We start from the raw sequence: 17753 nt of genomic DNA, 5'->3' as shown, positions 1-17753 counted from the left end.
CTGCAGATTGCAATGCAAAGGAAAGTTTGACCTTATGGAATGCTATTACTGTTTGTAGAGGAAAATCAAAACATGTTGATTAATTTTTCAAAAGTACAAACTGAACGGGAGAAATCTATTGATTCCCCCATTCACACTAATGGCATGGATGGGTGAATATCCCCGGCTGGCTATTGTGCTGACAGCCAGCATCTATGGCCATACGAATACCCAAACAGTGACTGGATGCAATCACTACTCAGCTGACAATTTTTTCATCCAGCTCCTTCTATTTTAGGATGGAAGCAAGTCAGGTAGAGTGGTGCCAACAATCAGGAACCAGACGGAATTCACTAAGTGTATGGCCAGCTTAAAACTTTTGCTTTTTATCCTGTTGGTCAACTGTAAATCCCATTCATTGTGGCTGAATGTTTTACTACTTTATTTCCTGAAGAAATCACTATTTTGGCTTCTCTCTAGAAGCCAGTCATGTAATCAGTGCTGTGGCATTGGTATAGAACCTGATCATAAGATATTCACAGTGAGTTACTGTACATGTAGATCCACACTCCAGAAGATTGCATTTAAACCCACTGTTCTGACACAGACTATTTGTGCTGCGTCACTAATCTTTATCCTGACCTGGTATGCACCTAACCTTGCGGCAAAAAAAAAAAAAAACTGTGTGGCTTTCAGTATCCTAAGTTTGTCATTGGCTAGAAAAATTCAGATCATGTACTCCTTCGTTATGGATCCCACCATCTGTAGTTCCCAGAAAGAGAAGTTACGCAGCTCGGGAATGTAACAGAGGACAGTATTGCATTTAGAAGCTTTAAGTTTTTTTTTTTGTCTTTGACTGCAGTTGATTGTATAAAATTGGTTTTAAAGGTAAATTGAGTGAACCTACCAACTTTAGAGTATTATACACTTTCATGTAGCAGTCCACAGCCGTGATGTGCAGGAACATGGGTAGTGCAGTGGTTCTCAACTCAGGTCCTCAGGGCACACTAACAGGCCAGATTTTAAGTATTACCTTGGGGAGATGCAGACTAGAATACTGCAATCACTGAGAAGCAAATGAGATCACCTGTGATGTAATTTAGTTATCTTGCAAACCTGGCCTGTTGGTGGGTCCCAAGGACTGGTGTTGAGAACTACTGGGGTAGTGGGTTTAGGAGACTAGGTAGGAAGGATATATGCACTCTATGTAAAAAAAAGAAAAAAGGCACTTATTCTAACACAGCAGCAGTGTTTTCTGGATAGTTTTGAGTGAATTTACTTGTTGTCCTTCATGTCTTAAGTTATTTAGAATTCCATTGGGGGTCGGGTGTTTTGGTTTGGGGCGCTACCACCTTGCACTACCCAGTGTGCAAAGAATTAATTGTGTGTTTGGTCCCATAAAAATGCACTGTGCTCACTTGAATTGGCGAAGAATGTGCAAAAGATTTATAAAAGTTATAAAAGTGCTGAGTGCTATAAATAGTACTAAAAGTGCAATAAGTGCAAAGAATTATATTCAAAGTATACTTGTGCTGAGTAGGTTGGACCATCTGTGTGTCAATCGCCAGATGCAGGTTGTGATTCAACCTTCTTAGTACTATTCAGTAAAAAGTGCCAAAGTGCTAATAAGTGAATAAACAGTTATATTTTAAACCCTTATATTTTAAACCCGCTGTCTAAGGAAGTTCACGTGATGTAAATAGCCTACCATATCCATGTTATACTGACCAGTTGTAAAGGGCTCCCGAGGTACCAAGATGGCCGCCGCGTAACTTCAGTGAGGTTACCAATATGGCGGAGGTAAACAAAAAGGTCACTAGGATACGGAGGCCTATATAAACTCCGGGAGTACGTAGAATGACACCGTCCCAGATGACGTCGCAGTGACAAAAACGCATAGAGCGGCAACACTGCGTCATTCGTCACTTCCGGTTAGGTGGTTTTCGGCCGGTGGAACTTGGAAGCGCCGAGCGGCCGAACGCCAGGGAAACGCCAGACAAGCTGACAGTGAACTTCCTAACAGTGAGTTGATACTAATCTCTTTCCCCGATATACTACTGTACTACGCAATGGAAGTCTTCTTGGTTTTTGTACACTGACTCCCTAGATGTTTTCGCAATAATACCTGCAAACGATCGAGTGCAACTCAGGAGCCCTGCAGGCATCAAAGGGGAGAAGCAACTAACCAAGTCGGCTTTGAAATAAGGGAGAGCCTCTGGTAAGTGCTTTACCTCAGGTATTAGCACTCCCAGCACGCGCCACACGGGCGCAATTCACTCACCATTTTACTTATCAATATCTTTACTTTTAAGCGATCACGGCTGTAAGTTTCTACCCCCCACGAGGGGATATCACAATAAAGGGTTTAAAATATAACTGTTTATTCACTTATTAGCACGTTGGCACTTTTTACTGAATAGTACTAAGAAGGTTGAATCACAACCTGCATCTGGCGATTGACACACAGATGGTCCAACCTACTCAGCACAAGTACACTTTGAATATATTTCTTTGCACTTATTGCATTTTTAGTACTATTTATAGCACTCAGCACTTTTATAACTTTTATAAATCTTTTGCACATTCTTCACCAATTCAAGTGAGCACAGTGCACTTTTATGGGACCAAACACACAATTAATTCTTTGCACACTGGGTAGTGCAAGGTGGTAGCACCCCAAACCAACACACCCCGACCCCCAATATCTTTTTACCCTAGTGGTAAGTTGGAGGCAGCATAACCATCTGGTCCTTTTTAAAAAAAAGTTCAGTATTTGTGTTTAAATACACATTCCGTAGCGCAGGTGCATCCCAACCCCCTTTTTAACTATTTTGAATTCTATACCTAAACTATGTTTAAAATTATCACAATTAAAAATTAGCAAAGAAGATTTATAATAGAACATATATCAAATGTCATAGCTCTTGTGGGTGTTCATAGACCTGACTTGAGTATACTACAGAATATAGGGTTGTTAGCATGGTGACTTTCTTAGTGCTGAACTGTAGGAGTTGAGATGTCTCAGTTCATTGGGAGCAGTTGTTGTTTTGGATCAATACATAAAACAAGCTATTTGTAAGCTTTTTCCTTTTTTCACCCGGAACTACAGAAAGTAAACAGTCATTTCCTCCCTTTCCTTGAGATCCTTACCACCTATCAACCTGCAAATAAACATGTGAAGAGGTTCCACAGAAACCTAATATATACAATTTTAGCTGAAGGGACCCTTGCTGGGGGAATTGGCACTTTTTCCTTTTTTATTGTAATGAGCCCTTTTATTTAGAGATGACTGAGCATCTCACAACACTGTACAAGTACAAATTCAGCTCTCAAACAATGCGGTCCACAATAAAGAGCTTCCTGCAAGTTCCACTGTTAGCATCTCAATGCACCAGCAAGCAGTGAATGCCCATGGTGTGAACTTTCTTAATGAGTTCCTGCTTCTCCGTGACATTGTATGTTGTACCTCTGGATTGTTTGGCTTGCACTATATACTCTTAACATTATAACCATGACTGCTCAAGAACTGCTTTTGACAAGATGATATATTCAGTCATTGACGCGTAAAGTGAAAAGTTACCTGTGGATGCTCTTTTATTGTGCAGATGCATTGCTGAGAAGTAAAAACATGTTATTGCTGAGGCCCACAAATCCACAAATACCAGATTCAGGTGCATCTCATAAAATTAGAATATCATCAAAAAGTTAATTCATTTCAGTAATTCAATTTTAAAAAAGTTTTTTTATTTTATATAGATGCAATACACAGTGATATATTTCAAGTATTTCTTTATTTTAATTTTAATGAATATGGCTTACAGCTAGTGAAAACCCATAATTCAGTATCTCAGAAAATTAGAATATTACATAAGACCAATAAAAAAAAGATTATTTAATACAGAAATGTTGTCTTACTGAAAAGCATGCCCATGTACAGTATAGTATGCACTGAATGCTTAGTCGGGGCTCCTTTTGCATGAATTACTGCATCAATGCGACATGGCATGGAGGCGATCAGACTGTGGCACTGCTGAGTTGTTATGGAAGCCCAGGTTGCTTTTATAGAGGCCTTCAGCTCATCTACATTGTTGGGTCTGGTCTCATCTTCCTCTTGACAATACCCCACATATTCCCTACAGGGTTTAGGTCAGGCGAGTTTGCTGGCCAATCAAGCACAGTGATACCATGATCATTAAACCAGGTATTGGTACTTTTGGCAGTGTGGGCAGGTGCCAAGTCCTGCTGGAAAATGAAATCTGCATCTCCATAAACCTGGTCAGCAGAGGGAAGCATGAAGTGCTCTAGAATTTCCTGGTAGAGGGCTGCGCTGACTTTGGACTTGATAAAACTCAGTGGACCGACACCAGCAGATGACACGGCTCCCCAAATCATCATTGACTTTGAAAACTTCTCACCGGACCTCATGCAACTTGGATTCTGTGCCTCTCCACTCTTCCTCCAGACTCTGGGACCTTGATTTCCAAATAAAATGCAAAAGTTTTCACAGTTCATGATGATTTTGGGAACCATGTCATCTGCTGGACTGTGGGATTTGTAGTGTGCATAGAGCAGTGCACATAACCACAACTATTGTGTTCTTCTCGTTCCAAACAAACAGGAACGGGAACAAAAGTGAAGGGGAAAAGGAGAGGTTCTGGAGCTCACAGAAGACTTCACAATGAGGCAAAAAAACACAGATGGAGTTTTATGAAAAGTAGATTAGAAAGTCCATTAAGTAGTAGATGTGTATGGACTATTTTTGGAAAATAAGGATATCATTTAGTGTCACTTTTTGAAAAGGAAATATAGAAACTGATTGGCTGCCATGCACATCTACTCTAGATTGTGGCTGCTCCAATTTTTGATAAATTCCCTTCAATGTTTCTGGATGCCATACACCAAGGGGCATAGCTATAAATCAAGAAATTTGACATCCTTCAAGCATTCTTTGAAGGAGAAACTTCTAGGTCCATGTGTTCTTTGCTGGATTATCTTCTAGGTCCATGTGTCTTAACGTTCTCACTTTAATCACCCTTCTTTTTGCTTTTTTACAATTTATTTTTTTATTGGATGTGTTCTCTCAGCCCTATCCACATTTTCAAATGAGTTGGTTGCCATGGGTGATCTGGAGCCTCTATTTAAACAGACAAAAAAAGCTGCAGGAATCCCCCATACCATGATCTTAACTGCCAGTCATGCATGGTCAATACTATACATGTCCGTTAAAACTCTGGAACTTTAAGCTGTTAAACTGCAAAAAAAGCCACGTATGCATACGTTTTTTAAGCCCACAAAATTTGATAAATGGAAAAATGTGAATTTCCTTTTTAAAAAGGGAAATTAATCTGAATAAATGATATATAATTTTTGTAAGTAAAAAGCAGAACTAACAGTATACTTAAATTGCATTTGAATATGACACTGTAGGACATGGCAAACATCTGCATGTTGTTGTCGGTGACATCACATGAATGACTTCCGTTGTTTATTTGAAGCCTATGGATATTTATCGTTTGGATATAGGTACCCTTGCTTTCTGTACTGTTAGCTTTGTTGGCAGATGTGTCCTGATTTACAATGTGCATGGTCAAAAGGGATTGGCAGCAGTTTGCTGCTAAAAGTGTCTACATGTCTGTGATGTGTGGATAATTAACAGGCGTTTAGGTCTTTAAAGAGCATTGCTGGTCAATATTTATTCTTTTTAATCTGCATAGCTATGTAGTATCCCTTCAACTAGTATTTTCTAGTAATTTCTGAACAGTTGATGATTTGAACATTTTTCCATATTATTGCTACAAATATTTATAATATAACTAAAAACAAAAATGTTTTTAAAATTATTATTAGGTTTTCGGTAGAGTGGAAAGGGATTAAAAACATCTGTGATATTTGTGAAAGTGAGAAAATATCCCAAATATCGGGTTTGTCATCAGAACTGGAGTAGATGGGACAGCCAGGGATTCTCTCACAAGGAATTTCTTCTTGCTTGTGGCTGTGGAGCAAGAGAGTCAAGGGAAATTTCCCCAATCCGACACATATGACAAAAAATGGGCAGAGGTTATAACCAGTATTATACAATAATCCTTAAAGCTGAACTCGGGTATAAGCAAACATTGTCTAAATACAAGAGGCATGTGTACATTCTTACTGGAATCTTGGTTTATTTTTGGAGGGGTATATTTGTATGAGCCCCAAGTTAAGTTTCAATTATTTTGGTATAAGAAAGATATTCAACAAGTTTCTTTAAGCAAACATTGTACTGATCTCTCCATACAGAAATGATCAACTATTTAATCTTCTAACACAGGATCTATAAACTAGCAGCTCACAGGCTGCATGAGGCCCATGTGAACTGATTTTGAGGCCTATGAGGTCACAGCTACAACCTATGCAGAGTGGTAGTGGTAGTAGAACACCATTGAAAGGGGGGTATATATTGCTGCTACAGACAGCAGCAAAGTAAAGGGGGGTTGTTGTTGCTGTCACTGACAGCATTGGGGAGGGGGGGCTTATAATTGCAGCCACTGTCACCATGGGGGGGGGGGGGGTATTACTGCTGCCATTAAAACCAATTATGAAGGGGTTATTACTGATAACACTGGCACCAATGATGGATGGGTTATTACTGCTGCCACTAGCACCAATGATGGAGGGCTTATTACTGCTGCCACTGGCACCATTGATGGATGGGTTATTACTGCTGCCACTGGCACCAATGATAGATGGGTTATTACTGCTGCCACTGACACCATTAAAGGAGTTTTTACTGCTGCCAGTGACCACAATGAAGAAGAGGTTTTTACTGCTGCCACTGGCAGCAATGAAGGGGGGGGAGGGCGGTACTACTACTACTATTGTCATGGACATCAATTAAGAAGGGTTATTACTGCTGTCATTAACAGCAATGAAGGAGGGGTTATTATTACTGTCACTAACAGCAATGAAAGAAGGATTAGTACTGCTCTCACTGACAGCAACGAAGGAGGGGTTATTACTGTTGCCAATGCCCCCTATAAAGGGGGTGTTGTTGTTGGTGCCACCGACAACAATACTGAGAGTTATTATTGCTGTCACTAACACCAGTGAAATGGCGCGTATAATCATCTACCTGAATGTCACTTCCCAGAAGCCAATGTGCGGCCGTCATCAAGTGTAAATCTTTCTGTGCACTAAATATTCTAGACGTTAAAACGTTCTTGTTCCGGAGATATAACCAAAGGAGCCCTACCTGGGACCTCCCTCTGATGGCGTCGCTGTTCATGTCTCTGCATAAATTAAGTTTTATTGGAACACTGGAATACTCCGTGTGCAGCAGCTTTTTATTAATACTAACTTCTCAATAGAAAGCTAAGCTTTGACATTTTATCATAAGAATGATCTTTGTTGCACAGTTGCAGACAGTATAGCAACACTGTTGGTGAGTGAAAACTACAAGAAACTAACATTTTGACTGCATTCAACCATTGGCATTTTGATTCACGTGGGTAATAAGGATTATTTCAGTGGTAGTATTATTATTTTATATATATATATATATATATATATATATATATATATATATATATATATATATATAATATGCTGTTTTTCTTTATTTTGGAGAAAAATAATAAACCAAAAGGGTGCATTGAAAAAAAAATTAGCATGTGTGTTTTCTTGAGGAAGAGATATTTGTTTATTTAACAGAAACCTATTTAGATTGGCTTGCATTTGTCACCTAGGAATGGGTTTGTGAGTACACGTTAGTGTTTACCTTAGCACCAAACAGATTAAAGAACATTATTGCCTCAGATGAGCTGTAATGAGGGCAATATTTTCTCTCAAGGGAAGACGGCTTACTGTAATATGGTCTAACGAGGAGACAGCGAGAAGGTGTGAACTGTTGTCACGGCAATTCAGTGCACCATTCCCAAACCTTCATTGATCTTTTTGCAGTTCCGTAAGTGAACATCACATTGTACTAAAAACAACAGGTCTACTTCCTTACATTACATTAACATGCACACTAGAAGAACCAGAGAAACAGCTGCTTCTTCATGGGGGTTCTGGGAAGAAGCCACTTTGGTTGGAAAGTGGCATTATCTTTTTATATTGCATTGTGTTTTAAAGTTGACGGTATTCTAGTATTCAAAAATTGGTAAGGAGAAATTTAAAGCAGATCGTTTATAAAAATGCAAGGTTCCCTTGCTTCCTAGCCCCCCACACAGTAACTTTTGTTCAATTTTTAAACAGGTAGTACTTTGCACTTTAAATTGTAGTGATTTGTACCTATAAACTACTAATCTTTTTCGCAGAGCATTGTCACCGTTACATTTGAGGTTGTTGGAAATGTAATAGAAGAGAATCTCAATGTATTTATTCAGGTAAGAAGAAAACATCTTCCAACTATAAATATTGTGTGTTTTTATATGCAAATAATTTGTTCATCATTTTTTTCACTTTTCAGAATTTGCTCTGGGAAAAGAATATAAAAAACACTAACGGAATCCCCATGGAGGTTATAAGGTTAAAGGTGGGTCATGGTAGTGTTAGGTCTCTGTTAGGCAAAATGGTGTATGCAACTGCTACCCCTCTGAAATTATAAGGCCACTGATAATGGCTTTAGGGAAAGATTGTGGCAGCTATTATTTAGGGGCAGAGTGCGTTGGCTGCCCTCTAGACTGAGAGTTGGCATAAACGATGAACCTACCTTGGGAGCAGGTTGGAATCAACAAGAGAGGTGCACCTAAGGAAATGACCAATGGACAGCACAGAGGTGTGTGGAGGGTGCTGTGGGATGACATATCCCCCCCACTTAAAAAAAGGAGAAAATGGGTTGGATGCAGAATATGTGCCAAGCGTTCAAATGTACCACAAGATAGCATTTCTGAAATACCATATCACTAGCAATTAAGTAAGTCGGAAATGAGGTAGGCTGGTACACTAATGCTATGCTTGGTTGAAAAATGAAAGACCTCAGTAGGGGTGTTGTATCTGTTGCATTCATTTTATAAGTTTATAATTACTTATAGTTAGTAAGTCAAGTCCCTTGTGCTGATTATTATTTTTTTTTTTACCAAAACTTAGACTTGAAGAAGAATTCTATTAGTCCCATGTGCTGCTGGCTCCTATATTCTTTGAAACCTTCCTCCACTTCCCCTCTAGCTCAGCAATCTTCCAGCGCAATGGGGGTTAATAGAGCTGAAGGAGCTGTGAAAGGTACTTAAAGGGATTGTAAAGGCAGGAGGTTGTTTTTTTGTTTTTTTTGTTTTTTTCCTAATGAATTTTATGCATTAAAATAAAAAACCCTCTGTGTGCAGCAGCCCCCTTCAGCCCCCCTAATACTTACCTGAGCCTGTCTTTATCCAGCGATGTTGCAGGAGTGTCTAAGGTGCCTGGAACTCCCCTCCTCATTGGCAGAAAGCAGCACAGCCCGATTTGCTCCCGCTGCTGTCAATTAAAATCATTCAGCCAATCAGGAGAGGGAGGGGGCAGGCCCAGGTTGCGTCTCTGTGTCTGAACGGACAAAGGGAGCTGTGACTCAGTTCGGGTGCCCCCATAGCAAGCTGCTTACTGTGGGGTCACTCAACAGGAGGGAGGGGCCAGGAGAGCCGAAGAGGGACCTGAGAAGAGGAGGATCTGGGCTGCTCTGTTCAAAACCAACTGCCGAGGAGGTAAGTATAACATGTTTGTTATTAAAAAAAACCAAGACTTTGCAATCACTTTAAGTCTCCATTCACAATGGTACGACTTGTCAGGCGACTTGGTCAGCCTGACAAGTCACGCACCGTCGCGTCCCATAGTGTAGTACAGGACCGGTTGTAATAGGAGCGACACAAGTCGCTTTGACTTAGAAAAAGGGTCCTGTACTACTTCAGGGCGACCTGGAGCGACTTGCATAGACATTCATTTTATGAAGTCCGTGCAAGTCGCGCCGAAGTCGTGCTGCACGCGACTTCACTGGTCGCCCCGAAGTCAGATCTGACCTAGTGTGAACGGAGACTAACAGTGACCGACTATGCTCGCCCTTTTCCACCCAGTTTCTCCATTTATAGGATCTGTACTGTAGCTTCTATGAATGAAAAATTATCTATGAATGAATGACAGACAGATGATTAAAAGGTCCTCTCTTCCATTCATATATCATGTTTCATTCATGGAAGCTGTAGTATGGCTTCTATGAATTGAGCAGCTAGCGAAAAGGGTTGACATAGTCTTGCGCTCTAGATGAGTGCCTGTCAGAGCTTCCTCAGCTCTATTAACCCTCGCCGCACCAGATAATTTTGGCAGTGTGGGCAGGGTGGGAATGAGAGGAAGAAGATTTCAAGAAATGTAGGAGCACAAAGAATACATTGGATTAGTAATAAGTAATGTCCCTTGTGCTGTGGTGGGTTTTTTTTTTTTTTAACTAAACTTTAGGCTTTATGAATCTTCACAAAAAGAAAGAAATGAAGCCTTTGTGCTTTATCTAATCTATAGAACTTGACATGTACATTTTATGCATACTCTCTTTTATGTTTGTCCTACATTAGTAACTGTTTTCTTTGTCTAAGCAGGGCCTGCTGTCAATCGTTGATAAATCAAATCAGGTGATCATACAGGGAGTTCATGAGCTCTATGATCTAGAAGAGACACAAGTAAACTGGCAGGGGGAAAGACTAAATCGCATGGTGTTTATAGGTAAATAAATGTAAAAAAAAATAATATTGGACAGTATTTATAGAAAAGGTCAATATTGTAGATTAGTTGAAGCATATAATAGGGTAGAATGCATGTGTTTTTCTGTAAAACAGTATTGCCAATTTGACATATAATATTAAACCAACATTGTCACTAGTACAAGTGGCTCTGTGCATATCACACTAACATAAGGTAAATACAGAGCCTACTGTTTGACTAGATTCAGCGGTTTCCAAGCTTATCACACTAAAAGTACAAGATATGAGAACCATGGCTTCTGTGTACCAAGTGTGAGTTTGCATACAAGTTTGAGTTTGAAAGTTCACGCAACCATGGACCTTGTTGCCTATGACACACAGTGGGATTCCAGCTGCTACTTCAGACACCCTAGGCTCAGTTCACACTGCTGTGGCCCCAAAGGCGTGCAACTTGCTTGTGACTTTTGTAATTTACCATTACAGTGTAGGCACTCAAAGCTCACCAAAGTCACAGAAAAGTAGTGCAGGAATATTTTTATTTTTTTTTTTTCCAAAGTTGCATCTTTTTTTCTTTGCTTTTTTTGCAAAGTTGCATTGGTTAAGACCGCACCCATTGAAATGAATGCGCTTTGACTTGTCATGTGACTTTGTATCACAAGTCGCATGGTAAGTCGAAGCAGTGTGAACTGGGGCTTAGTGCACAGGTATATGCTGCTAGTGTAAATGCGGGAATTGTTATATGTACCTTACTGTCTATGCCTCTTCATGTTTGCTTTATGAATTTGCTAGTGTAAATTCCTGATTAGACACAGTTTATTTTGTGAAGTTGAACATGCACAGTAGGAATTGGACAACAAATATTCTTAAAAAGTGATCTTGAATGAATACTTACATTTTCCTTACATAGTTAACATAACCTAAACGTTTTTGGTTAATAAAACCATCTCTCACAGAGCTGTTTTCTTTACACATGGCCTTATTTATTAACTGTTGTCAGCTTTAGAACTATATTGACTTTTTGGCATACATTTAATAAATAAGCCCAGTTGTATTTACAAAATAAAACAAAAAAAATAAAAAATAAAACTTTTTAAAATAAAAAGTAAACAAATGTAACTTAAGACTTTCAATTTTATTAATTATTCTGATCACTGCAGTGCCATCCTACCCACATAGCCTGAGAATATACATTAAAGAGCAACATTAAAAAATATGATGACATCATATGCTTTTAGCCAAGAAGCCTGTGAGTCTCCTAAACAGCCTGGCAGCTGACAAGGGGGAAGGAAAACATTGGGGTTGATTTACTACAACTGGAGAGTGCAAAATCTGGTGCAGCTGTGCATAGAAACCAATCAGCTTCCAGGTTCTTTTGTCAAAGCGTAATTGAACAAGCTGAAGTTAGAAGCTGATTGGCTACCATGCACAGCTGCACCAGATTTTGCACTCTCCAGTTTTAGTAAATCCAACCCCACTGGGTGTCAAAAAAAAGTTAAAGGGAGTTAAGGTACCCAATGCTTACTATGAAAAGTGTTTTGAAGGGGGAATGCTGGGTTAAGAGATCTATGCAGCTACTGCAGATATGATATATAAGACCAATTGCTGTTCTTTTTGGTGTGCTGGAAGTTCAGCTATAAGATACCAGTGCTTCCACTAGGGAATCTGAAAAACATGGCCTGTCAGTGGTCCTTTAGAATCAAGATTAGGAAACTATAAGGTAGAAGGAATTATCATTTAGGCTTTGTTCACACTAGTGTGACTTCAGATGCGACTTGAGCTGCACATAATTGAAAGACAATGGAAATCACATTGTTTTCAATGGTGGCCGTTCACATCAATGCAACACAGCACAGCTCGATTTTGGAAAAGGTTCCTGTACTACTTTGGTGTGATTCCAGCATGAATTTGGTCCCTTAGAATATGCAAACCACTTCAAAGTAGCATCAAAGTTGCATCACATCATCACACTGAAAGTTGATGTAAAATCTGATAGCAGTGTTAGCTTAGCTTTAGGTTTAAAGTAGAACTATAGGCAAAACATTTTATTTTAATTTTGGATAGAGTACAGGAGGGTTTTAACCTCTGTCAGATTTGTTTTCGTCATCTGTGTCCCATTGCAGAGATTTCCCTTCACTTCCTGTCCCATAGCCAAACAGGAAGTGAGAGGAAATCCCTGAAAATCTAGGGAATTCCTTGGGGACATCAGGCTCATCAGAACCAGTGTCCCCATTGAAAGACTTTCAATGATAATGGTAAACAGGAAAAATAGAGAGGGTGAATCTCCCTAACAGGGGCACAGAGAGCGATAAAAACTGACAAATGTTCTAATCCCTTTCCACTCTACCCAAAACTAAAAAAAAAATGCCTTTAGTTGTACTTTCCCCCACTGCCCTCCCACAAAATCACTATATTTGCCTAGATCTTGCTCTAAGTCCTGCAGCATTATTTACATCCCTTCGCTGGCTTCTTGTTCTGTGATCTGCATCTGAGCAGTCCGGCCCCATAGCTTTCTATAGGGCTGATAGGTGGATAGGAGTTGATCTGTCCACCAGCCCCATAAAGGTCTATGGGCCGAAAGATGTGGACGTCAAATCAAGAGGCCAACATAGGATCTCCGACCCTCAGGTGGCCTCAGAGCAATGATATAGGCCTTGGAATGGGATATAGGTAAATGTTGTTGGGGTTGTTGGTCTAGACCTACTTAGGAGGTTGGGGGCAAAAGGGTTAGAAAACCTAATGGGAAGCTTTCATTACCATTTTGTTTGCTTATGTCTTTCATGTTTTTCAGAAAATATATTTTTGCACTTTAACACTTTTTTTCTGTTGACACAAACGTTTTACCTTTTTATTATAGTTTTACTTACATGCAAAAATAAAATATCTTCTTTTTTAATTCCAGGGAGACATCTGGATAAGGATACACTTAAACTGCAATTCCTATCTACTCTGGGACATTGATGGCTATTGTGAATATGTCACACATCAATAGAAAGATGGAAGAAACTCATTTTACAAAGACAATGTAGCCATTTAAAAGTACTGGTGCTTCAAAGCAGTACTATATTTGTATGTATTGAGCAATTTTACTTAAGAACGAATGGAAAATAAAGAAGAATAAACATTTTGTCTGAAGAGACCTAAGCCTCTACTGGTCTGTGATATAAATGGTTATATTAAAAAACCAAATTGGTCTTAAGTTTTAAAAACTGAAAAAAAAATGTAGGTCTCATAAGGGTGCACAGAAGGTGGATAGTTTTGTTTTATTTTAAAGCAGCTAATTGTTAGGATGGTATGTATAATGTATGTAGTACTGTATGTATAGCAGGGGTAGGCAAATGTCGGCCCTCCAGCTGTTGTGGAACTATAAGTCCCAAGAGGAATTGCAAGGCTTACTAGCATGATTTGCAAATTAATGGTGGGACTTGTAGTTCTACAACAGTTTAAGGGCCAAAGTTTGCCTACCCGAATGTAAAGTATGCTAAATGTTGCATTAGTAGTTTTCTGGACATGTCTCCATTGCTAAAGTTGGGTTTTGAGTATTTCCCCAGTACAGCTAACAAATGGAAATCCACCTATTTGGTGATTGTAGATACACATTTGGTAGATTTTTCTCGCATTACTAATTTTCATGCAAAATGTAGATGTTGTACCCTTACGCCTGAAGTAGTTCTTACTAAATGCATACTCTGATGAATCTGTTAGCAGTGTCAGAGAGAAGATGCCTTTATTTATGTCTAAGGTTTGTTTCAAATTGTATAAGTTTTACTTGTTTTGATACTGATTTACTTTGCAAGTGACTCAAAGTGTAACTGTGGCCAGATTTTGGGCAGTCAATTTTTTCCTTATCAAAAAGTCATTAACTGGCTTTGAAACAAGCCTTGCTGACCTCTACTGCAGGTACTGTGGAGAAATGAATCCTCAAAGTTCACAACAGGAGCATTGAAGTAGTTAAAGAGGTTGTAAACCCACCATAACTTGTGCCTATAGGTAAGCCTATAATAAGACTTACCTATAGGTACTGTAAATATCTCCTAAACTTGCACCGTTTAGGAGATATTTACATTGCATGCAGCCGATTACATCATCAGTGCATGCGCTCTGAGGAAATGGCCACCCGTGCCGTCCTTCAGAGCTCTGTACTGTGAATGGCAGCTCCCGCGCGCATGTGCGGGAGTGATGTCATTGTGCCTCCGGCCAATCAGATGGCCGGAGGACGCAAACCAGGAAGCAGGACGGCCAGATGTCTGCCGTGTTACTGGTGAGTGGGTGGCACTGCGGGGGCTTCATTCTAAGGTAAGTATTTCATAATGAGCTAGTATGCAATGCATACTAGCACATTATGCATTTTGTCTTTCAGGTTTTTCTTTTTTTTCTGAGGTTTACAACCCTTTTCAATAGCTCCCTCTGCTCCCCCTCCCAGCAGTGACTTATCAACCTTCCAGCCATGTAATCTCGAATGTAGAGTGGGTGCATTGTTGGGGAGAAGGGCAGGGCTTGAGCTGCTGAAACAGGCAATATAAACAACTTCAGTGCTTTTACTGTGAACTTTAAAGATGAATTGCTCCACAACCACAGCTGCAGAGGTTAATGAGCACTTGCTTTAAAGATCATTTAGTGCATGTTTATAGCGTGTAAACAGTTGGTTGTCCCTAGCCTGACTACAGGTTCATTTTAAAGTAAACTGTGTTAGGGGCATTAGATTGTAAGCTCCTTTTGGGGCAGGACTTGATGTGACGGATTCAGTGTTCTTTATAAAGAGCTGCAAAAGAAGTATTATCCTTATACGAACTGGAAAATTAAATAAACAAGTGTGACTAAAGTACCTCACAATTTTGCAAAAAGTTGAGAATTACTGTCCATTCAGAAATGTTACTACTTTTTTAATGTTAGTCTTTATTAAAATAAAAGGGCCATTATACCATGTACATTACCTACTGACATTTTATAACATTTATAGAAGAGGTTTTAAAAAAGGAATTCCAAAAATTGTTGGAAAGGAATGCAGCAGATAAGTATAAGTTGTTAATTACACTTACCTCTGTGCTGACATTTTAAGATCCAGCTCTCTAAAAACATTGCAATTGCAGCAGTGCCACACGCTTAGGTCCCTGCGTATTGTGTTCAGTCCTACTAATTATGTAAATAACAATAGTCACTGCAATGATAGCCTCATAGAGTTTTGTTTTGGAGCGCAATAATTGAGGTTAACATACAAATTTAGGAAAAAATGAATTCGTATCCAGTGGTTAGAATGGATATTGCCAGCATCCCTAGGTTGAGAGACTAGAAAAGAGATTCCCCTGGAGTATGGGACTTTGTGGGCAATAACCATTCCTTGAGTAGTAAATACAGTATACATTTATTAATGTTGTACAAAAAAGTGTATGAAAAATTATACAAACAAAACAAAAGACACTTTAAAAGACATGTGGCCGTATGTTACATCACTTGGACTAAGGTGACTGAGAGTTCCAGAGATGACCAGACGCGTTTCGGACAGTTGCCTTTTTCAGCGGTCAAGTGGAAGTAAATCTCAGACTAAGGGTACGAGAAATTTAGAAATCAGTGGCAAATATGGAATGTTAACAGAGTATACTCATTCAAAGAGTTTTCTTTATTTTCATGACTATGAAAATTGTAGAGTCACACTTCAAGAGGTAGTTACCTGAAATAGTTTTCACTTCACAGGTATGCCCTGTCAGGTTTAATAAGTGTGATTTCTTGCCTTATAAATGGGGTTGGGACCATCAGTTGTGTTGTGCAGAAGTCAGGTGGATACACAGCTGATAGTCCTACTGAATAGACTGTTAGAATTTGTATTATGGCAAGAAAGCAGCTAATTACAGGAAAACGAGTGGCCATCATTACTTTAAGAAATGAAGGTCAGTCAGTCCGAAAAATTGGGAAAACTTTGAAAGTGTCCCCAAGTGCAGTCACAAAAACCATCAAGCGCTACAAAGAAACTGGCTCACATGCGGATCGCCCCAGGAAAGGAAGACCAAGAGTCACCTCTGCTGCGGAGGAGAAGTTCATCCGAGTCACCAGCCTCAGAAATCGCAGGTTAACAGCAGCTCAGATTAGTGACCAGGTCAATGGCACATGGAGTTCTAGCAGCAGACACGTCTCTAGAACAACTGTTTAGAGGAGACTGTGAATCAGCCCTTCATGGTAGAATATCTGCTAGGAAACCACTGCTAAAGAAAGGCAACAAGCCACATAATCCTGATACATAAGTCTCCTAAAGACCCAAAATTGTGTGCCTCCTATCGGCCGATTGCTTTACTAAACAATGATCTAAAAATCCTCACTAAGTTGCTGGCGGCTAGACTTCAACCCCTGATCCCCTCTGTCGTCGACCAGGACCAGACCGGTTTCATGGCCCATAGATCCACGGACATCAACCTCCGCAGGTTGTTTACTAATTTGCAGGCCAATCACACTAACACTGGCTCCCGAGTTGTCGCCTCTCTCGACATCGAGAAGGCGTTCGACTCGGTGGAGTGGCTTTTCCTCTGGGAGATACTTAGGAGGATGGGCTTTCCGCTACTGTTCATTCGCTGGTTGCAGACTATATACGCCTCCCCCAGGGCTGCCATTCGCCTTGGTGGCAGGTTGTCTTCTATGTTTACGCTATCTCGGGGTACGCGGCAGGGCTGTCCTCTCTCCCCGGCCCTCTTCGCCATAGCCATGGCGGAGGCCCTTCGGGTCTCTCCACATATCAGGGGCTTACGGGTGGCTTGGCTGGAGGAGAGGGTGGCCCTGTACGCGAATGCCCTCCTACTGTTTCTCAATGATGCTGGACCGTCCCTCGAGGGTGCCCTCAGGATCCTGAATGCCTTTTCTGAGGTGATGGGGCTCAAGGTTAATTGGTCCAAATCCCTGTTGCTGGCGATTGACCCTGGGGCTAGGAGCGGGTGTTTACCTGATGTTTCTCTTCAGTGGGTGGATAGTTTCACTTATCTTGGGGTCCGGGTATCGCGAGACCCCGCCGATTTTCTTGCTCTGAATCTGGATCCGGCTGTTGCTGCGCTTAAGGTCAGGCTGAAGGCGTGGGAGAACCTCCCTCTTTCCCTGCTAGGCAAAGTCAATTTAATCAAGATGAAACTCCTTCCTAAGTTGACCTACTTGTTTCGTCAC

General features: G+C 40.2%; 1 protein-coding gene across 1 annotated transcript in view; it reads left to right on the top strand.

The window, feature by feature from the left end:
- Positions 1-13802, top strand: part of LOC309543850 (zinc-regulated GTPase metalloprotein activator 1A-like) — a 95891-nt gene extending 82089 nt beyond the window's left edge. The window contains exons 12-15 of the mRNA XM_082242996.1: positions 8274-8342; positions 8426-8491; positions 10515-10638; positions 13516-13802. Of these exons, the coding sequence (XP_082099122.1) occupies positions 8274-8342; positions 8426-8491; positions 10515-10638; positions 13516-13574 (318 nt within the window). The 3' untranslated portion in view covers positions 13575-13802. The remainder of the gene's footprint in view (positions 1-8273; positions 8343-8425; positions 8492-10514; positions 10639-13515) is intronic.
- Positions 13803-17753: the final 3951 nt, after the last annotated feature.

This window comes from Pelophylax lessonae (genome assembly GCF_965119305.1).
Source record: "Pelophylax lessonae genome assembly, chromosome: 1".
NCBI classification, from domain to species: domain Eukaryota; kingdom Metazoa; phylum Chordata; class Amphibia; order Anura; family Ranidae; genus Pelophylax; species Pelophylax lessonae.
Note: the sequence above shows the minus strand (reverse complement) of the source record. Positions and strands in the feature narration are given on the sequence as shown.